At 50.4% G+C, this 22685-nt stretch overlaps 1 protein-coding gene across 1 annotated transcript; it reads right to left on the bottom strand.

Annotated features, from left to right (window-relative positions):
* Positions 1-5855: 5855 nt before the first annotated feature.
* On the bottom strand, positions 5856-18198 carry BATF3 (basic leucine zipper ATF-like transcription factor 3). The gene is made up of 3 exons (XM_030303029.1): positions 18100-18198; positions 15336-15440; positions 5856-6348 (listed from the first exon to the last, which is right to left on the bottom strand). The coding sequence occupies exons 1-3, from the start codon at positions 18175-18177 to the stop codon at positions 6163-6165; spliced, it is 369 nt and encodes a 122-aa protein (XP_030158889.1). The 5' UTR covers positions 18178-18198; the 3' UTR covers positions 5856-6162.
* Between the last annotated feature and the right edge of the window lie 4487 nt (positions 18199-22685).

Genomic DNA, 22685 nt, shown 5'->3' with positions numbered 1-22685 from the left:
GAAAGTTTAAATAAGATCATAAATATGAAAGGTCATTAACCAATGGGGGAGCTGAGCAGTTATCACCAGTTCAAAAGAGAATCCAAAGAACAGGCATATTTATAGGTCTGGAATATTGAAGTGAATGTGCCAGTGGAGGCAAACTGGTTTCTCAAGGAGGAGGGAGGGAGAAAAGTAAATTGACTTCTACGGATAAGACATAATTTGCACGTCTAGAGGTGAGAATTATTTTGCATTGCTACCAATTAACTATAATGTACAGAGTTGTAAAATTGCTCAAAGACACTGAAAATGTCTTAATTAGATAATCTGAGGAGTGTCCTCTAGACAATACATAGTTTTCCTTTGAACTTTCTCCCTACAAGAACCATCTAGTACATTTCATTCCTTTTCTCCTCCAGGCCAGTTGGATTTGTGTATCCAACTCCTCTGTGTACACATGATAAGTACCCCTAAGCAAATATTAAAGACTTAAATAATAATGTTGTAGAACAAATAAAAATATAATTATTTACAACACTTACATAAAATTGAAGAAAACCTGGAGACTTTTTTCCTGTGTGCTTTCTGGCCCAAACCTCTACCTTCATTGTCATCAACCTATTGTGCTTTCGACATTATGCTTACGAGATGTTTATGAAGCAACTTCACTGCTGACTTACAGGAATCCCTAATTTAAACCAGGCAAATTGACACAGATAAGGAATTATAGGAACAAAGGAAGTAGATTAGGTCCATGCCCTTAAATGGGGAAACAACACCAAGAAATTCACATTACAAATGAAGTAATATTAAGTGATGGGGGTGTGGAATGGGGGTGAGGGCTTAAATGGAATGAAGACTAAAGAAGGAGTAGCCATTCATTTCATCAATCACTCAGGCAGATATACTTAGTGTTTCCCATGTGCTAGGCACCGAGTTAAGCAACCAGGGATATGTGGCTAAATAACATGATCCCTGTCCTGTGGTTGTTTACAACCCAAGTAAGAGTGTTCCCTGTTCAGACCAGATGGAGAACATCATTAGATCTCCCCTCCTCGAACTGAGGCAGGTCTAGAGGTGAGATTTCAGAAGTTATATGATAAGGTGGCCCACTAAGATATGTGCGTGTGTTGGGGGGGGTGTCTGTCCCTTGCTGGTCCTGGTCCCCCACCCCCACCCACCCCCACACACAGTGGGCACTTAACTACTGATTGTTTAAACAACAGCTAATTCATAAATTAGCAACAAGTAATCATTGATAGTTTTACTTTTAAGTCATTTTATTATCTACTATTGTAAATAAATGTATTGGTTTAGTACAATAAATTGATTATTAGAATAAGTAATGAATTACTAATAAAGTTCAATAACCATTAATAATTAGCAAATTTACTGCAATCGTTCGAGAAGTACTGCAAGGTACGTTCACTGGTTCTTTCCACCCTTTTACCTGAGGACGCTGGCCCCCACTGTTATTTCTCCAACTCTCTTACTATGTCAATTTCAGAAACCACTGCCTGGAAAATTGAGCCTCCTGTGGGTTTGTGACATTTGGAAGGTACTTTTTTTGCCTTGCTACTGGCCTAGAGGAAGGACTGCAGAAGTTCTGTGAATACTGGGATGCTTGGGAAACAGTGCTGCTTTCCAGGCCCTGGGCAAAGGCACCTGTTCTGTCCATGATCCAGTGGCCCTAGATTTGGACAGAGCAGAGGGTGGTTTCAGAGCAGAATGGAAGCTTACACCCTGCACGAGGTGACTGAGAACTTAAACCAGTTCAAGAAGAGTCTTGATAATGGATGGATACATAGTGGGTTATTAAGGGAAACCAGGGAAGTTCCAAGTACATCTCTGGACTTTTAGCATGGTGTCTTAGAATGTAAACACTGGACTCTCCCTCACATGTCCCTCAGCATCGTGGTTGGAATTCTGGGCTAGTGGCCTTTTGTCTTATCTGCGATGACACTTCTGATCTTCCTAAGAATATGGGACTAGAAAAGGTCACGCTAGAACACCCAAAAGAGCAGGTGAGCTGCCTCCAGGGCCAGAGTCTGCCCTGCACACAACTCCAGATTTAGGACACGAGTTCTTCAAGCATGCCACACCAAGTGCATCGGCACCTGCTAAACACAGACTTTCAGTGTGGGTCATGCTAACGGTGGTGATGCCCAAGGCGGCGGAAGTGAATATGTTAATCTCCTCTGTTCCCAAATAGGTAAGTGGGGGCAATCTCATCAAGGTGGTCAGTTTCTAAATGGGCAATCCAGGAAAGTTCCCTTGACTCCAAGCAGGGTTTGCAGACACTCTGGCCGTGGCTAGTTCCACTCTCGCCCCTCGAGTTACCTGTCATTATTAGGGGGCTTCCAGCAGCCCATCCCCCTGGGGATTCAGCATACCGTCCCCAGGAGCAGGGATGCTTTAGGTTCAGAGCTCAAGGATCCCCACCCCCCTCTTCCCATCCACCTTCCTTTTTTCCCTCTTTTTCTCCTTCCCTCTCTCCGTTCTCCCTTCTTTCTGCTCCCTGGCTCTCATCTGCAAGTCCTCTTGTAGTGGCACTGATGACCCTGCCAGAACTTCCTGGATATCACGGGAGGGAAGCTGTGCCAGTGAGATTCAGGGCCGCCCTTTTTCCTCTAGTTCCTGCTGGGACAGAGGCCACAGCCCTCATCAGTATACTTGGATGGGAAAGAAGAGAGGGGCTTTTGGGTCTCTCGCTTTCCTGTCCGTTAGAGTCATCATTCTCAACCAAGGTTTGGGGCCAAAATTGGGGCCTGATTCATTGATGGAAACCCCAAGCTTCAAGGCTGGGCTGGTGCAATATAGGGAGGGATTGCGGACAGGAAGTGGTGTGGCTGCGTGGGTGTGAAGGAAGGGTTTCCTCCCTTTGACACTTTCTATGCTGAAGGGGCCTTTCTCAGACTGCCTCCCTTCCCCCCAGCCCAACAAACAGCCACTTGGAGACCGAATTCAGATGTGAGGCGCCAGCCAGGCAGCGCATACAGCAGAAGTGTGAATACGGCCTAGTAAATCCAGTTTCCAGCAGCTTCTCTACTTCCCTTGTCCCTCCTGGAATAATACTACAGTTTTTCAAGTTTATAGAGAATTTGCTTCTTTCAGAGTAGGAACTGGGGAGCTGAGACAGCCCCTGACATTACCAGGTGGTGGATAGGGGCATTCTTAGCAGCCAAGCTCAGTGAACGTTTGGTTTTCAGAACTCTTGGCACATTGCCAGTTATCCTGGAGGGGACTTGGACCCCAGCACCATGACTCACGACCCTGGGCTTCCCTAGTTTGGCTTCTTTGACTCCAAATTTACTGCTCTGACTTTTGGGCAGCTCCCCCTCAATGAATACACAGCTCAGGGAGGAAGCCCCCTGTGGTCTGGCAGCTAGTTTGAATCAGGATCCTGTTTGTAGACAAAGCAACGAGCACATTGGAGCAGAGAGACTGGATCTGGGGGGATTTCGGAGGCACAACTGGAAGGACTTGGTGAACTACCACAGAAGTTTCAATTATGATGTCAAGCAGGTGACAGAGCTCTTTATTAAACAGGTACAAACAGATTGAGAAGCATCTTTGAAAGGAAGAAAATGAGATCGTGAGTCCAGCTGTGAACACGTCGAGTGGGATATGCTTGTGCGATGTTCTCTCGAAGACATGTGACGGGCAGCTGAATATACCTGCCCTCGTGAGAGAGAGCTGGGCTCTGGGTACAGGCGTGAGAGTTATCAGTTTAGGGATAGATAGAGATGGAGACTCCAAGAAGAGGAGTCCCTTCCTACAGTGAAGCAGCAGGTAGACAGAGAGAAATGCAGAAGCTAGCGTCTTCATTTTGGCGGACTAAAGGGAGATAAGACCTGAGATCTGGCCATTAGATTTGGCAGCTTACTGGTGACCTCCGAGTGCGGGGTTCCATTGAGAGGGTGGGAGCAACTGCTAGACCTTACAGCAGAGACTGACAGTCCCCAAATCCGGGTTGTCCGCTCCCTGAGCACCTGGCTGAATTTCAAGCCCCAAAGTCCCGTATGGCTCAGTGAGGCCATGTGACTGAGTTCTGGCTATGGTCTGTGGGCAGAGACGGTGTACTATCACCTCCGAGATAGAACCTGCTCCCCACCATCCTCCCTCGGCCCCTCATCCTCAGTCTCCCAGCCAAAGTCGAGGAGCCAAGAGACCCTAAGGCCCTGGGGGCACAGAGCAACTTAATGGACAGAGATGCCTCTCTAATTTGTTGTGTGGAGCCAGGTTACTCAGGCCAGGGAGGCCCCAGGCACAAATACCCTGGGGTTAGCAGTTTCGTGGGGGCGGGAGGGTGGGGGAGCAGCTGGCTGAACGGCAGTGCCAGTAGGGGTCAGAGCAGATCAGCAGAACTGCTAAAGGGATGTGCAAGCCAGGAGAACGTGGAAGTGCGGCAGGATCCTGCTGAGCCAGCCAGAGCGTAAAGTGCTCCCTGCAGGGACAGAAAGTGCTGGAGCTGAAAGACAGCAGCACAAAACACCTGCAGGTACAAGGCACACACTTTGTGTACGTACTCACGGCCACATAGGCGCCTGGGACCCTGACTCTGAGTCTGCCCCTCATGGACAGGCTCACCTGGACTCCACAGTCCTGGCCAGCTTTGTGAGATGCTGACAGAAGGTCATGCCACGTGTAGAGACCCCAGTCCCGGCCCGGAGGCACCTCCTGCGGCATGGCTTCAGCCTGATGCTATCACTCTACAGTGGATCAGGATCTGGGGTTCCAGCCTGGTTCTGCTCCTCCCTACCTGTGGCTGACCTTGAGCAAGGCCTTTCCCTCACTGCATCTGAGTCCCTTGTCTGCAGAGTGAATGTTATCAGGCTAGATGATTTATAAAATCTCTCATATTAAAAACTTCTGCCATTCCCCCCCAAAACGGCTGCATTCAGGAAGATTTGGCCTGGTCCTGCCAGCCAGCAGCGGCCCTGGTCTCTAACGGCAGACTTGGAACGCCTCTGACCAGGGAAACCTTGCCGTCTTCAGCCTGCGTGAGTTCCAAGAGACCCGCAGACCTCCAAAAGGCCTGGGGGACAGGGGACCCTTGCCCAGGAGAGAGGAGGCTCTCGAGGAGTGGCCAGTATGAATACTTGCATGAAATCAGCAAGCCTGTCACCCTTGGGAGGGGCTGGCATTCTCTTTTCTTACTTTCTTCTTTTTCAACCATCTACAACAAGGCACCTTCCTTTCCGTTCCCATTTCCTGTGCCCTTTATGATGGGATGGCTCTGCCCTCCACAACTCCCTGGGCCCAGGGGAAAAGAGAGTTGGAAGAGGACCAGGAATCCTCTCCCATTTTGCTTTTCTCGCCAGGCCTACCTTCAACTTGTCTTGGTTCTGCTTTTCCTGAAATAATAATTAGACAGAACTTTTGAAAGGAAATTTCTCTCCTTATCTGCCAAAAATATCTGTGTTTTTAAACTAGGGGACAGATTTCCCCATCCCATTGCTGACTCAGACTAACAGAAAGTAAAAGTGTCCTCTGATCCTACGCCTACGTATGGAACAGGGAGGTGACCCAGGAGTGTCCAGAGCAGTCACGAAAGCTTCCAGGGCCTGGAAGAGAAAATCTGCCTTGACAGTCCAGCAGGGGTTGGGTGCTGACCAAGATGGAGAGCTACCCAAAGCAGGCAGGGGTCACACCCAGCATGACTACCTCGACATCACCCCGGTGGGGTGGCCGCAAGTTCCAGGCCTCCACAGCTGTCTCCTGCAGCGAGCACAGATATGGCCATGGGGAAGATGACCAGGAGGGGAAAGCAAGACCCAGGAGCCACAAAACCATGTGAGGAGACAGAAGATGACCTCTCCAGGACGAGGAAACCTATTATATTTCTAAATTCCAAGAAGTTAGCAAAAGGAGACGTCATAACCATCTTTATTATCCAAAATCTACAGGCAATGATTCTGCACAACATGGAACCTATTAGCTGCCAAAGTGGATTTGAGGTGACTCCTGAGGGTGGTCTCCCTGCCTGGATCGGTTCAAGGCTTTGAGAGGTGCCGGCGGGAGCGTCATGCTGAGCCATCTGCTGAGGACGCGGCCAGGAGCTCCGAGAAGGGGACCCGGCCACAGGCCCCCCTGTACACAGATGCGGAGGGAACCCTCCTGCCAGGTGTGAAAACGACCAAGGCTCCTCCTTCAGCAGAGGAGGAGGATCCTCGGGCTTCATCGGGGCAGGCAGCCGGCCACGGGGTCCGGCCGCGGCACCGGCACAAAGTTCATGGGGCACAGCAGCAGTGGGCACATCTTCTCGTGCTCCTTCAGGGCCTCGCTCAGCTGCTGCAGCTCCGCGGTCAGCTTCCCGATCTCTCTCCGCAGCACAGTGTTCTCCTGCTCCAGGCACTCATACTCCTGCACAGACAAGGAGAACGGGGAAAATGGTTTCTGCGAGCACACTCCCTTCGCTTGATGCTTCGCTCTTCCCCAGGAACGCTTCCTCGCTAACTGAGCCCCCTTCCACCGCTCTTAGTGGTTCCTTGTTAGCTTCACGTTTCTCTCCTCCCACCAGGATGCAAGGTTGGTGAGGGTGGGGCTTTGCTTTTTGAATCAGCTTTATTGAGATATGATTTATATCAAATAACACACACCTGTTGTAAGGATGTATATAATTCAATGAGTTTTGGCAAATTAAACGTTGGTCGAGAGAACGTTTCCATCACTCCTAAAAGTTCCCTCAGGGCCCCCACTGCAGCCAGCCTCTCCTCCCCCAACTGCTGAGTTGCCTTGTCAAGATCTCTGTTGTGGTCACTGCTGTGGCCCCAGCACCTGGAACAGTGCCTGGAACATAACAGATGTTTGCTGGCTGCATGAGTAAATGAATAAAAATACCCCTTGCCTTGGTTTCGCCCCAACACTCTGTTAAGTTTCCATTATACCAGAGTTTGCAGAGGCTTAGACCTGGAGGGGGGTCTAGAGACCCCTCAGCCCAGCCCACACAATGCAGAAACCGGACATGCAACTTGTGCTGGGCCTTCTCTTCTTCAAAGGGCAGTCCCTGCCATTTCCACGCTGGTCTATTAGAAAGCTCGTCTTTGTGCCGATCCAAAATCTCTCTCTCTCATTCAGACCCACCTATTGGGCTTGGTTCCACCTTATGGAACCACACAGAGTAAATTCAATACTTTTTCAACATCACAGTTCTTGAAATATTAGGAGACAGCCCCATACCACTTCCCCTTAGGTATTCTCTCAGCTCAACTGTCTCAGGTCCCCTGAGCTCCTTGGGTTTTAGGGCTTCTGGTCCTTCTGCCCTCCTGGAGGTCATCCCAATACACACTGCAATTTGCCAGGATCTCGGAGAAAAACGCCATACCCAAAACAGTGCATGATTCTGCAGGTGGCCTGCCCATGCAGAGGGCAGATGCTTGGAGGTGGCCCACCCTGGGGCTGGGCCCAAGCCTGCAGCCCCCTCACTCTGGGGATTCTCCCTGAGTTTGCAGAGAGGTGCAGGCTTTGTCTGCATCTACTGCTCCTCTGTCTACATCTGGATGATGACTGGTGTTCTGGAGATGAAAGGTGTGGGCTCTATATCCACTTCTCCCGACTTTCACCCTGTTCACTTGGCATCTTCCAGGTTAGCAAAGTCTTTCTGAATCTTTTTTTTTTTTTAATTTTTTTTTTTCAACGTTTATTTATTTTTGGGACAGAGAGAGACAGAGCACGAGCAGGGGAGGGGCAGAGAGAGAAGGAGACACAGAATCGGAAACAGGCTCCAGGCTCTGAGCCATCAGCCCAGAGCCTGACGCGGGGCTCGAACTCACGGACCGCGAGATCGTGACCTGGCTGAAGTCGGACGCTTAACCGACTGCGCCACCCAGGCTCCCCGAGTCTTTCTGAATCTTAACGTGTCAGCTCAGGGATCACGATGCCACACAGCTATAAGCTGTCCATTAGCTTGATGAGCAGGTCTTCCTTATCTCCATCCAAGTCATTAGTATGTTCTATAGTGTAATTCTCAACCAATGGCAGAGCCCTAGGGCACGCCAGTAGAGACCATCTCAAAGTTGACAATCTTATTTAAATCTTGCTGCAGTGTTGTTTACCATGCATTTCCCGGGGTGGGGACCCAACCTTCCTAACCATCACATCTCTTCTTGTACTAGTAACTTTTTTAAAATGTCACTAAAAATGTCTGTTCTTCTTACAGTTCCCTAAAGCACACACAAATTCTCAACTCTGCCCCTTTGCTAATGCTGTTTTCCTCGACTGGACTACCTACCTCCTTTTCTGTGTGGGCCCAGCTCAAGCCTAACACCTCCAGGAAGGCTTCCCTGAGCACAGCACCTAATGGAACCACATCCCTCATTATTATGTGTTCTATTCAATTTTGTATCATATTCAATCTTACTTATACTAAATAAGGTCTCTCCCCAAAGATCAGAAATGTAAGAGCCTCTGCTACCCTCTGCGGTAGCCCCACCTGATGGGCCACAGTGCCCAGTGACGACTCAGCCCCAGTCCTCTGCCTCCTTCTCTCACCTGCTTCCTTCCCCCCTCTAGGTGCCAGAGGGGCTGCACACACAGAGGCCATCTGAGCCTTCCCCAGGCAAGCCCTCAGGATAGTCTGGAATACTCTCCAAGGCCACCAGCTGCACCCCTTCCTCTCACAGGTTATCCTGGGTCAGTCTGGTTTCACTAGCGCACGGGCCCCATTCTGCCCTCAGCCCTCCTCCATGCCTGTCAGCTCCCCTCTGGCCTCTGACAAACTCTAGTCCTGGAACCCGAATTCAGTCTACAAAGCAGCAACAAGCCCTCTGTGGGCAAGGGGAGGGAAGACAGGACAGTCATCGTGGGAAGCCTGCCTGCAGCAGCAGGGTGACTGGCTGCAGCTCTGTGAGGCACACGTACACACATGCACACAGGCACACATGTGCACGCACATGCACGCATGCACATGCAGCACAGATGCACGCACGCACACGTGCATGCACACACAGACACACACACACACACATACACGCTCACGTGCTACACCCTGCAACTGGAAATGCTCTTCACCTCCAAGTAAAATGGAGAATAGATGCGAATGGTTCCAATGAGCTAACATTTAAAAGAATTTTTTTAATGTTTAGTTTTGAGAGAGAGAGAGACAGAGTGTGAGAGGAGGAGGGGCAGAGAGAGAGGGAGACACGGAATCTGAAGCAGGCTCCAAGCTCTGAGCTGCCAGCACAGAGCCGGATGCGGGGCTTGAACTCATGAACAGTGAGAACATGACCTGAGCCGAAGTCAGACGCTCAACCGACTGAGCCACCCAGGCGCCCCTAATGAGCTAACGTTTTAACTAGATTCCAAAACATAGGAAGATCACTTGCCGTGGCAGAACATTCCAAAGTGTCCTTTTGTATTGTGGCAGGACGCTGTGAGCTTCTGAGTTTTAGCTCCAGAAGCCATGAAGGGCCATGCTGCCTAAAGTCTTCCCAAGGTACAGCTGCCTCCTCTAAACCCCAGCCCAGCAGCCCCCTCATCCGCCTTCTCTGCAGGGACTTTCTCTTCTGGGATTTGACTTTTACTTCTAAACCTGCTGAGGGACTTTCATGGAGCTGAGAGAATGAAAAGAGAAGAAGTCAAGATCTCCAGGTGAGGCCAGCTCAAGAAGAATAAAAGTGGGTGTTACTCATAAATTAATAAATAAATAAATATTTAATAAATCAATAAATAAATATTGAGCAGGTAGAGAGGAGGTATGAGAATGCAGAGAACAAAGGGGAAAGAGTAACACCCACTTTACCTGGAGAAGAAAGTACTTGGACTTGACATACGTGAAAATAAGCAAGAACATTAGCCCATCTGTTATTTCCAAAAGATCAGTTTAGCTCAAATCTTGCTGACTTTCGAGCCTTTTGCGCAGGAGGGTTGGAGGTCACTGCGCTGCCTTCCCTGGCGTTTCGCAGGACACAGTCGCAAAGCAGAGACCTAAACATTCCCGGCGGCGAAATCTCTGCAAATCCCAGTTCTGCCTCAGAAATGAGACTGTCTGAGGCAGCCATCCTCAACCAGAGCAATCGCGGTGGTCCCCAGGGGACAGGCGGCATGTCTGGAGACAGCTGGGTTGTCACAACTGGACCAGAGGCGCTACTGCATCCAGTGGGTAGAGGCCAGGGGTGCCACTTGACAGCCTACAGTGCCCAGGACAGCACGCCCCCAGACGAGGACGTATCCAGCCCCAAATGTCAGTAGTGCCAAGGCTGAGGAACCCTGGTCTGGGCATCTAAGAGAGGTTGACTGGGGAGCGAGGGGCTGTCTGGGGGCATCCAGGGTCCAGGATTAAAAAAAAAAACAACTGACAAGCTAATGTGGGTACCAAGAACCAGAGAGGAAAACAGAGGCAGGAAGTAGATGAGGGGGAGGAAAAGGCCATCAGGAGGGCACAGCCACACACAGACCCCATTTCACAAGCGAGGAAAGTGAAACTCTGAGAGGTGCAGTGACTTTTCCAAGGTCATGCAGACTTGGAACCTGATTTCAAGGTCAAATGCAATCCTCAAGCAAGGACAGCAATTGTGCTTTCACTTGGCCGTGACTGGCCCCAAATTTCCCCGTGGTGGTTACTGGCAGTAAAGGGCTGTGAGGGCTCAGGATTTTACAGTGAGCCTATTCCCAAGCCCTAGGCTGATCTCCTTCCCAGAAGAAAGTTAGTGTCATCAGGGAGGGCCGTACAAATTAGTGTCATCATCAGTTTCTAAACCAAGGAGGGACTGACATGAAGCATTCTCTTTGAATATGCAATATCTGAAAAAACCGTGGCAACACAGACCACAACCAAATTGCCTAAGAAATCCGTCAGTTGGTGACATTTGGGGTTCCTGAGGATGGCATCGTCTGCCTTCCTTTTCTGACTCAACGTTCTTTCTCAGTCTTACACCTTCGGATGCCTGGCTCGAACCAGTATGACCCACTTCTGAGACACCTTTTGGCTCGTCGTAGAAAGCTGGACCGTTCACTTGGGTCCCTATTTGTGAATGTGGACTCAGGCGTGTGCCTAATGTTCAGAGATGAATAGAGGCTGAAATCCCCATGAGAGGTGTAAGCGCCTTGACGAGATGATTTGAAAAGCCACAGTGAGCGCTGAGGCACACAGACACACGTTAGGAACAGCTTCTCGTCACCACAGTTGGGCTTCCAGCAACCACCTCGCTGAGGGGAAAATTCAGACTGAAGAGTGACTTGAGCCTGTCCCTGGCATGGCCTGCTCCGGCTCTCCCAGCCCTGCCCTCCAGGGAGGCCCAGCCTTGACGGACTGTCCTCCAGCTTTGCAGACGGAGAGCTGGGAGAGGTGGGAAGTGGCCCAGAGGCTCCTGGGAGCTGGGACTGGAGGAGGTTTCTCAGGTGTTGGAGGTAAGAGAGACTCCAGTGAGTGAACAAGGTGGGCAGGAGAGAAAGGTGGGAATTTTAAACGAGCTCTAAATACTCCCCTTCGTGGTATTCAAGAAAGGCAAATAAAGATCTCGAGTGACTTTGAGATATGCAGCAATGCTACCCCACAGTATGGGACAGAGGAAGGACCGAGTAAAGCCCTTTTCATGGGCTAATCTCCCCAGGGAGTGACAGGCAGCCACGGCTACCAAGTGCTGCTTTCTGCACCCCTTAGTGTCTCCTAGAGAGGGGCCTGGTCCCAGGTTTGAAGAGGCTTCTGAGAAACGTGTCCGGCTCTCACTTTCCTGTCCTTCACGTGGCCTGGAGCCCGAGGGGGCCTGAAGGGCTCTTCTGCCACAACCCAGAGCAGCCTGCTAGGTGCTCTGCCCTCAGCTCACTCACCGGAGCACAACAAAGCTATTCTTTACCACAGTTTTTAACCAGATATCCCACCCTCAATATGTAGACTTTTTTCAAAGTTTAAAAAAGAACTTTTTTTTTTTTTACTATATTTACTTTTGTTTTTTTGTCTTGTTTTATTTTATTTTGTTTTGCTATGTTTGCCCTGCAGAACATAGACCCCCACACAGCTGTGCTGCCCTCCATGGGAGGAATTAACAGCGGAGACAGAATTCATGTGCTACCCTTCGGTCCAAAGAAGACATTCCTCTTCTACAGCGGGACTGGGATGTATTTCCATTTTCCTGAGCCAGCCACCTGCTCCCCCACACACCCTCTTGTGACCAATAACACTTGTGTGTAGCTAGTGACAGCAAAGTTAAGGGCTACAGCTTGGGGATCTGTGCATGGGTGGAGCCACTGTCCTGGCCTCCTTGACACTGTGTTTCTCAGAAAGACTGTCCTTGATGAGGTGATCCGCTAGTGGTACTTAAACCGGAACTACTCTTTGGCTCCACAGAGACAGAGAAGGGAGTGCTCTCCCATGGAAGGGCTGGGTTTCACATCAGTTATTCCCATTTCCCAAAAGAGCACCTGGCACAATTGGTCATGTGACACAGTATAGGGACAGCAGAAGAGGCTAGGTGAACAGAAAGGCCCTCCACAGTATAAGGGCCTCCCAAAGAGGTCGACATCCATCCCCTGGAGCCTGTGAATATGTTACCTTACATGACAGAAAGGACTTTGGAGGTGTGATTAAGAATCTGAACTTGGGGGGGCGCCTGGGTGGCTCAGTCGGTTAAGCATTTGACTCTTGATTTCCGCTCAGGTCATGATCTCACAGTTCATGAGTTCAAACCCTGCGTCAGGCTCTACATTGACAGCATGGAGCCTGCTTGGGATTCTCTGTCTCCCTTGTTCTCTGCCCCTCCCCAACTCATGCGTACGTACGCCCCCTCTCTCTCTCTCTCTCTCTCTCTCTCTCTCTCTCAAAACAAATAAACATTAAGAACAAAAAGAATCTGAACATGAGGAGATGATCCTGGATTATGCAGGTGGACCCAATGTAATCATAAGGGTCCTTATAAGTGAAAGAAGAAGTCATGAGTCAGATGACAATGGAAACAGTATCAGAGTAATATACCATGAAAGAAGCTTAACTAGCCAGTGCTGGCTTTGAAGGTGGAAGGGACCACAAGCAAGAGAACACAGAAGCCTCTAGAAGCCAGCAAGGGCAAGGAAATGGATTCTTCCCTGGAGCCTCCAGAAAGAATACAGCACCTCTGGACACCTTGATTTGAGCCCCGTGAGACCCATTCCAGACAGATGACGTCCAAAATTGTAAGATAATAAACCTGTGTTGTGGTAAGGCAACCGAATTTGTCATAATTTGTTACCGAGGCCACCGGAAACGAGCTACTTTCCTTGAAAACTCCTATGCTTCCCAAAACAGGAATGAGATCTTACTCCTCTCCTTGTGACCCAGCAGCAACGCCTTGGCCATGGTAGAGCTTCACAAATATTTGGGGAAGGTCCTGTCCAAGTCGCTCACTCACAACCACACACATAGTTACTTGGGACTTACAACAGAGTGTCCCCTAGTGTTTTTTTAAGTGAATGCACCTGGCTTGGACGAGAAGCTTCTTGAGGGGAAGAACCCTCGCTGTTTGGCTGGCACATGTGGTCTGAACACAGGACCATGCACTAACTGAGCCGAAAGTGCCCTCTGAGGTTATCTGGTAACACGACGCTAGACTCAAGACTGCTTCGGCAGCAAAGGGGAAGGAAGAAAGCACTCAAAGGACATTCCAACTCTTCTGTGGGAAGTTTCCAGGATTAATACAGGCTGGGAAGGACCTTCCCTGACCCTCATCTGAAGACCCTCTCTCTTTTTAGGGCCCAGCCTTCCTGCTCCCGGGAAAGAGTCTAACGTGTCATTTATGCCCACTGTGAATTTATACCAGTGGGTCACCTCTCCCTGGAGTACGTGCATCCTCAATCTGTTCTCGGTTCACTGTGAAAAGGTTTCCAGAGATTGCTGTCCTCCCCCCCCCCCCATTATACCTCGGTCAGCTATGCCGTCAGTGCCCCCAGACTCGCCTTGTGGAGACAAGCTGTGGCAAGAGAGCAGGCGGGGAAACATTAAACTAAAATCCCCAATTACTCGCACCAACTCTGTGTATAGACGAGAGTTCAGAACTGTCACCAATTCTTTGCACAGGCCCTCGGATGCTTGCGAGGCCAGTTCCTGATATGGGGCAGTTCCCAATCCTGGCTATGAGATTATGTGGGATAGAGAGTGGAGAGCAATGGAAGAGTTTAGGATAAGTCCCAGGTTCCTGATGTGGGTGATGAGAAAGGTGGTTAGCTCTATTAACTGCAATTGAAGACAGCGAGAAGAGAGTCTCAGGGTGAACACACACTGTCACAGCCATGTTGCATCCAAGCAGCCTACAGCAGACCCACTTGGAGACATCTAAGCAGACTTTCGAGATATGGGGTTGAGGGCCTGCGACTGAGGTCTTGCCTGGAGCAATCAATGTGGGCAGCTGATGCTGAGAGAACAGATTAATAGATCAAATCTTCCAGGGTGGGAAGGAAAAAGGGCAGAGTCTGAAAGCCCAGTCAACACCAACATTTAAGAAAACAGGCAGAGGGAGAAAAGGTAGTGAAGAAACTGAGAAGAAAGGTGGTTAAGAGGGTCAAGTGGGAAGTGTGGTCTTTTGGAAGCTAAAGACCTTGAGGAAGGTCTCAAGGAGGGAAGGGTTAGGGAGCCTGGGTGGCTCTCAGTCGGCTAAGCATCTGACTTCGGCTTAGGTCACGATCTCATGGTTCATGGGTTCGAGCCCCACATCGGGCTGTCTGCTGTCAGCTCGGAGCCTGGAGCCAGCTTCGGATTCTGTGTCTCCCTCTCTCTCTGTCCCTCCCCTGCTTGCGTGCACTCTTTCTCTCTCTCAAAAATAAACATTTAAAAATCTATTTTAAAAAAAGCACAGAGTCAATGGTGTCAAATGTTCCAGCAAGGCCATGGTTGATGAGACTAGAAACAGGCCTCTGGATCAGGCAGTGCCAGGGCACTAGTGGCCTCAGTGGGAGCAGCTTCCATAGGAAGGGTGCGTGTGTGTGTGTGTGTGTGTGTGTGTGTGTGTGTGTGTGTATGCGTGCAGGCATCTTGGGTGGGGAGGGAGCAGTAGAAACAATATCACATGGGACTGGAGAATAAATAGAACTGAAGATGTGGAGAGAGCAGGTCTCTCTTTAAGGAGCAGGGAAGTGAGGAAGGAAAGAAATGAAGTGGGATGGTAGCTTGAAAAGGAATTGGGATCAAGAGGAAGTTTTGTTTTATTTTGTTTTGATTTATAATGAAAGAAATCGAGAGTGAGGAACAACCAGTGGAAGAGGGAGAAAGCAAGATGTCAGCGAGTGAAGAATCAGAACACTGGGCTGAAGGACGCAGCGGAATTAGACTTGTGTGTCCAAATCGGTGATGACCAGGACATGACCTTGGGGCCGCCACCACAGTGCAAGGGCAGAAGGTGGCTCCTCTCCGTGGCCTTAATGTGGCTCTGCCCCAATCACAGGCTCACCTCATGGAGTTTGTCAGCCTTCTGGGTCTGCTTCTTCCGACTTCTCTGAGCAGCAACTCGGTTTTTTTCTCTCCTTCGGACCTTCCGGTCATCGTCCTCCGGACTCTGGGGGGAAATGTGTGGTCAGGTGCGCTGTCCAGGCCCCTTGCCTCACCCTCCTCAGCCTTGCCTCTTTCCTCTGCATGGCTCATGGAGCTTCCCCGTTTTACCTGAAGTCACAGCAGAGGACCTGCTGCTCACCGCGTGCCGTGGCTGAGCTTAGCTGCCAACCCCCGTGACCACCCTGACAAATGTGTGGTGTGACCGCCATTTAACAGACGAGGAATAAGAAACTCAGAGAGGTTAAGGAACTTGCTCCAGGTATAACAGCTAGTAAGCGGGTAAGTGGGAAGTGGAACTCAGGTCTGTTGGACTCCAAACCAACGTTCATAAACCTCTACCCCACAGGGTGTGTGCCTGGAAGAGGTGTGGTGTCAACGTTGTCCATCTGAGGACGGGAAAGGCAGAAGGCATCTGCTGTCTGGAAACTGCCACGTGCGAGGTCTGACGCCACCACACAAACAGGTACTTCGATGCGTGCAAATCACATCACGCTTGTAACTACTTGCAACCACACAACTCTGCCAACACACTAGATGATCTTAAACACCACAGACAATATGCTCATTTGAACAATGCTTGATGGCCATTTTGTTCCACGGGTCAGAGTGAATCAGAAAGCAGACTGATGATGTGTCTTGAGAGCTCTTAGCGCTCTGTATGAGATTTAACCAAACCGAGTCAAATCCTTTAAGAGTTATCCTGAAACAGGCAGGCTCACAAAATGCACCTACCAAGGTAAAAACATCTCAGTTATAGAAAAAACATGGAGAAGTAGAGACTCTTTGCCTTCCAGAGCCCTGTGAGAAGGTACCAAGCGGGGGAAGTGGGGGGGGGGTATGCTACCTTTAAACAGTTTAAAAGCTAAGAGGTTAGTTAGTAGGATACAAACACAGGAAAGCTACTCAATTATTAATATTATTGGGAAGCAAACATTAATATAAAATAATGGGTAACTGCAGTTATCATTTTATATGGTCTTGTATTCCAATATGAGAGACATATGTTTCCCCCCAAGTTCCAGTGGGTAAAGAATTTCCAGTATATGGAAGAATCTAAGTCTACAGAAGGACACAAACAACATACATAAATAATATAACAAATGGACGCGGTCTGAAGGTAGTGCTTAAGGGAACAGGCACAAGGGGTCAAAGCATAGTTTTTTAGAGGCAAAGAAGTCTTGGTAAACATAACCAGAACACCACATGGGCAAAATGTGGTGTACAGGACAGACTTTCAGCTTAGAAATACGTGGCTCCTGGTTTTGTCTCTTGCTGTCATTACAGCCTGGGGGAAAGGGCTTACATTCTCTGAATGTTCAGTTTTCTCATTTATTGTAAGTGTGAGTCATTCATTGTTTCACTAAGTATTAAATCAGTACCTGCCATGTGCCAGGCACTGTTTTAGGCACTAGAGAGACATGCCCTGAACAACTGATGGGTAATCACTGTAGCAATCATTCTAACAGCCTAACGCCTGGAACGAGCATAAGACAAAGTGAGATTTTATCCTAAAGCTCCCAGCACATGGTACGCCCTCAGCAACCTCTGTAGAGGTCGCTGCTATTTTTGAATTCCCCATAGTGCTTGTCACCAAATCACGCCTTTTTGTCCGCAATCAAAAAGTCACAGGGCACAGGGAAGCAGCCTGTGTCCTGCCCTCTGGGAGGGGACACTCTATACCTATCCATATGCTCACACCTGACAACCCAGCAGTAACATTTAATCAAAACAGAAAGGAGAGCAAAGTGTTGAGACAGCCATCAACTATTAACCATATCTTAATTAATCCTCATAAAAATCACGAGAGGTTATTATTATATTCATTTTACAGGGGGGGAAACTGAGGCTCGAAGATGTTAAGCAAAATGCCGGAGGCTACTCAGCGTGCGTGTGGTAAAACCGAGGTCCAAACTCAGAAATGTGTGACTCTTGAGAGCCACCTGATGACACCGCGTACAAGGCATCAAATTGGGAAGGGGAGCATAACAATGAGTGGGAAGTTCTCTGATGGCCATCCCCGCGGGCAACCTCGTCTCAGATTCCTAAGTACACAGTTGTAAATGTGGCCCAGGACAGCACAGAGGACTGGATGGCGGCCGAGGGGTTTCCACCAGCGCTGGGGCTGGAGTCCGCCCACTGCGGGCCCCCACCCCGCACCCTCAGGCACGGGTCTTGAGTTCCCCATTCGGACCGTAGATGTTGGAAGTGCCTGGACACGAGCTGCCCCGTCGGGCTGAATTTCCCCTCTGCGCACCCTGGCGCCCGGGAAGGGCCACGCGCGCCGGCGGTGGGGTGGCAGCGGGCGCCAGCGCAAGGATGGCGACACCGGGACAGCGCGGATCCCACGTGCGGGGAAACGTGGACCGTGCCTGGGTCCCCGCGCCCTCCAGTCTCTCCGCTTCCCGGGCCACAAGAGACGGGTCACCATTCCGGACGCCGCGGGCACCGTGCGTGAGCGGAGGACCGCCGGACAGAGGCGCACGCCGGGGGGCCCTGGACCCACCCCACGCCCCCACTCCTGCTGGTCGCTGGCTCCCGCAGCGCCTTCCACCCCGACACTCAGCGGTCACCATTCCAGAACCCCAGACCCACCCACCTCCGCGTGCCCCTCGGCGCCCCGATCCCCGCAGGCCCGCGGACCTCCCTGAGCCTCCTTCAACTACCTGCGGCTGCGGCTGGTTCCCGGGCGCCGAGACGCTCCTCTGCAGGACGCTGCCGGCCGCCGGGAGCACTTGCGACATGCCGGGCGCTCCTCCGGCCCGCCCCGCCCCGCCGCGCAGCCTCGCGGAGGAGCGGCCGCGCGGCCCGCCGCCCCCTGCACGCGGGGCGCTGCCTAGCGGCACTCTCTGGCCGCCCGCATCCGCGCGCCCCCGCACCTGCCGGCCGCCGCCCTCCGCCCCGCCCCCTCGGGCTTCCCGCTCTCCCGGCGCGTGCGGCCGCCGCGCGCCGCCAGGGTTTCCCCGCCCCCGGCCCGGGCCGCTGGCCGGCGCGTCGCCGAGTCTGCCCGCCCCTCCCGCTCCCACCTCCGCCCCGTTTCCTCCTCTCCCCGCCCTCTCGCCGCACCTCGGGGTCCCAAATCCCACCCCTGCGGCGGCTTTCCGCTGGGCCCCGGCACTTCGTGGAAGTCACGTGGTAGCTTGGAAACCCGGGAGGGAACGCGAAGCCCACCCACGAGGGGCGACGCTGCGGCGCCCAGGGGTCGGGGAGACGCAGCGCAGCCTTTGGGGTCCTCCGGCCGCTCTCTGGGACCTCGCGGGCTGCGAAACACAAGGGGGTGGCCTTGCGCGGGGTTGTTAAGCGGTCCCATCTCGGTATTTGCCTGCGCACCGGCCCCGCCTCCCCCTCGCGCAGGGGTCACGGTCTCCGGGACTTTCTTCGCGGCGACCGGTCGCGCGGGCGCCACTCTCACTCCTTCCTCAACCCGCCCTTCACCCACCTGCGAGGCGCAGCCCAGGGGAGGGACAGCCGGCTTTGCCGGGTCCCGCTGCGCACCCTGAGAGCCGCGGGCACCCCAGGGCCTGTCTGCGGGGGGCATTTGCGTCCCTTTTCACCCGCGCCGCCGGGCTGGGGGAGAGGGCGAGGCCGGACGGCCCCGAGGGTGAATTCCCTCAGTGTGGGATGGGAGGGAGGAGGTTGTCCTGAGAGCGACTGAGAGCGAATCTGCCGCGGTGGACCTCACTATTGACAGGTTCGGGGATCTGAACCTCTGATGCTTTCTTTTTCAAGATGAAAGTGGCAGATGCTCTGCCTACAAGTTAACATGAGTGGATTAGTGCCCAACTGGGGACGGGGTGGAGGTGTGGCGCGTTCCCCTCCATCTGCCTGCCAGGGAAAAGATACAGAGTCAAGCAGTGCTGTTCTTGGTCCCAGCAAAGAACAAAACAAGCGGTTTCGGGTTTGTGGTCTGCACCGAGAAAGAAAGATAACTGCGAACCTAGGTGGGCGGGTGGGAACCAGGACCAAGAGGTCAGATGTGCCTTCCCACTGCGGTCGCCTAAGTCTTCAGGCTCGTGGGCAGCAGCAGGGATGGGGGGCGGGCACTTCTGACTCGCAGTCCCGCGCACGTGGCTCTCCGCCAGGATTTAAGACCCTGGCAACAGCTTTGAGACGCACCTTGAGTGAACTTGACTGCCTGGCTGGGGGCAGGACGATCTTGTCTGTGGGATCAGGGGCTTCGACCAACTGGACACAGGGCTGAGGTGCAAGGCAGCGGGGAGGACTGAGGGTGGGTGCAACGGGACCGTGCCGTATCCCTCATACCATCAAGAATCCACAACGGAGCCATCTCTACATTCGGTTTTCCGCCTAGATTTATCTTCTCATCTCCCGTTTATCCTTTCCACCGTGCCACATAACTCATGGCTGCCCCGGAGCTATTATTACTTGCAAACCACACGGATACACACCATGTTCCTAGGACAGGGCTCCGCACACCAAGGGCGCAGTAAATGCATTGCGGTAGGTCGACTGGGAGCCTTCATTTCTGGAAACATAAGGACTCTAACAAGATAGGAAAACCTACCGGCCATGTGATCTTTAATTTTCAGAAGTGCTTTCATTCCCCAATGCTGTTTAGGAAGGGAAAGGGTAAGGCGAAAGCACGGACATTTAGGTGCAGTCCCATCCTTCATTCTGGGTATTGCCACTCTTGTGTTCCCGCGGAGTCACACCGCAGCCTGGGTCAGCGGCGGCTGTGCCCTCCACCTCGCTCCCCACGGAGCCTGGATCCGGGTCCCAGCACACCAGAACTCTTCCTATAGGCATAGGCCTACTAGCCTACGTTACTCAAATATAAAGGAGGGATCTTGGTTAACCAGTGAGCATTTAAGGAACAGGTCGGTTTCAGAGAATTAAATTCTTTAGTAAAGCCCTGGGATGAGACAACATGGAGAGAATTTTCTGAGACAACGCGACAGGAGAAATCACACTGGAAAGATCTGAACTGTACAAGAATGCTAAATTGCTATAGATGAGAGCATGACAATAAATTACAAACAGATGGGGGGAAATGTTCACTACAGTTATGATAAAGGGTTAAAATCTCTACTACATACACAGCCCTTGAAAAGGAATAAGAAAAATACTGAGACAGTCTCTCAAAACCGACCTACACAAGAGGCATGAACTGGCATTTCCCATCAGAGGAAATGCTCAAGGAAAACAGATATAGGAAAAAATATACGTTAGAAAAAGAAAAATTTAAAAATATTAAATTAGAAGCATCAAATGTTGGTGAGAGTGTGCTGAAATTGGTGCCCTCATATTTCACTCGCAAAACAAATTCATTGTAATTTTTAAAGAAACCATGCAATAATCATCACCTGTGACTTCATTTTCCTCAGAAAACTTCTAGAAAATCATAGGAAGATGATTGTAAATGACTAAAGGGAAAAATACTATATGCACTGAAAGCTCATCATATTTTTTTAAGTAGAAAAATTGTAAGCAACATAAATGTCCAATTATTGGAGAATGGCCGACTAAAATATGTTTTAGTCATGGGACAGAACAGGATGCATCTTTAAAGTTACAAGCATGTGAAAAAAAAATTACAAGCATGTGGACCAGTTTGCCACATGGAAGATTTATTGGACATAGGTAATATAAGAAAAAAAGTCAGATAACAAAAAGTGCAAGTATATCATGTATATAAAAATGTGAGTAAAACACTATTGTTAAAAATGGTTCAGATGAGGAGCACCTGGGTGGCTCAGTCGGTTGGGCAGCCGACTATAGCTCAGGTCATGATCTCGAGGTCTGTGAGTTCGAGCCCCATGTAGGGCCTGTCCTGAGTGCTCAGAGCCTGGAGCCTGCTTCCAATTCTGTGTCTCTCTCTCTGCCCCTTCCCTGCTTGCTCTCAGCCTCCCCCCCTCTCTCTCTCTTTCTCCCGAAAATAATAAGCAATAAAGATTTTTTAAAATATATTAAAAAAAGGTTCAGATGGTAAATTTCATGCTGTGGGGTTTTTATACCACAATGACAAAGTATACGCCTATGAGAAAACATTGAAAGACAATATACAAAACTACTAGCTTTTCTGCTGTGGTGGTGGGATTATAAGTAATTTTCCTTTTCCTTTTCCTTTATTTAACTTTTTGGAGAACATTTTATTATGTTAACATCTTAAAACATTTTATATTTACAAGCACTAACTACTGCTTTCCCTGACACTAAGCTCATTTGTCACATCAGAATGCCAACACCTGTTTGGCCAAATGGGATGCTCTAGGAACAGCCTATTTTCTGTAATATTTTCTGGTTCATTTTATTCTAGGTCAGAAGGAGAAAGAACAATGAAAATGAAGGAAAGATAAACAAGAATAGACATTTCAAGTGTCTCCTTTTCTTCTTCTGCCTTTCCTTTTCCTATGTAGTTTTTCCTTTGAACCACGAAGAGAAATGATATGGTTTGGTATTTTCCCGTTACTGCCCCAGTGACCCTGGATCACATCTTTAGCGGCAGGGGGGAGGAGGTGCAGGAGATCTAGCTCATTGATCAAATCCTCTGGTGATTCACTTCACAAGATGACAGTTCTTTATAGAAACAAGTTGCTCGCATGCTAGAAAACCCTGTCACTACTTCACCTCTGTTCTTCTCTTTTAGGGAAACTGGCTTTCCAGTAACTGTATTTTCCCTGCTCTTTCTCAGAAGGTGGTCTTGTGGGCTTCCTGTGGGGCTAGACAAAGGAAAGTTTAAGGCAGAGCCCCCTGTGTTTACCAGAAATCAGTCATTGTGTCAGGCTGCGTTCTAGGCACTGGGATATGGCACTGGACAAAGTAAACTCAGGGACTGCACGTTGTAGAGGAGGGAGACAAAGAATAAGCCAAGTGGGGTATTTAGATGGTGGTATGTCCTACAGAGAAATACAAAGGAGGGATGAGAAATAGAGAGTTGTGAAGAAAGGCCAAGCGAGGTTTTCCTGAAGGAGGTGAGACAGGGGGGCATGTGAGTATGTGGGTGGGATGGTTCAGGCTGCATGAACAGCAAATGCAAGAGCCTCTTGGGAGCATGCCTGACCATTCCAGAAACTGTAGGAGACTGGAGTGCAGTGAGGAAGGACTGCATACCAGGAGATGAGGTCAGAAAGGCAAAGGGCCTGGTGATACAGGGCTCTCTGGACTATTGCCTTTTTCTTGAAGTGAGACGAGAAAACATTGGACTATTAACAGAGGTGTGATATGATCTGACTTAAGGTTTTCCTTGAGCGTGGCATTAAGAACAGTCCAAAAGGGGTAGGGAAGAAACAGG

Source organism: Lynx canadensis, chromosome F1, assembly GCF_007474595.2.
Source record: "Lynx canadensis isolate LIC74 chromosome F1, mLynCan4.pri.v2, whole genome shotgun sequence".
Classification (NCBI taxonomy): domain Eukaryota; kingdom Metazoa; phylum Chordata; class Mammalia; order Carnivora; family Felidae; genus Lynx; species Lynx canadensis.
The sequence above is the reverse complement of the archived record's forward strand: the minus strand, read 5'-3'. Positions and strand labels throughout refer to the sequence as shown.

What these genes read in the sequence shown, in the direction of transcription:
- BATF3 (XM_030303029.1), bottom strand. Translation starts at nt 18,177, where the DNA reads ATGTCGCAAGTGCTCCCGGCGGCCGGCAGCGTCCTGCAGAGGAGCGTC. An exon ending in GGAACCAGCCGCAGCCGCAG is followed by an intron (nt 15,441 to 18,099) that starts GTAGTTGAAGGA and finishes ATTTCCCCCCAG; the next exon opens with AGTCCGGAGGACGATGACCG. An exon ending in AGGCTGACAAACTCCATGAG is followed by an intron (nt 6,349 to 15,335) that starts GTGAGCCTGTGA and finishes TTGTCTGTGCAG; the next exon opens with GAGTATGAGTGCCTGGAGCA.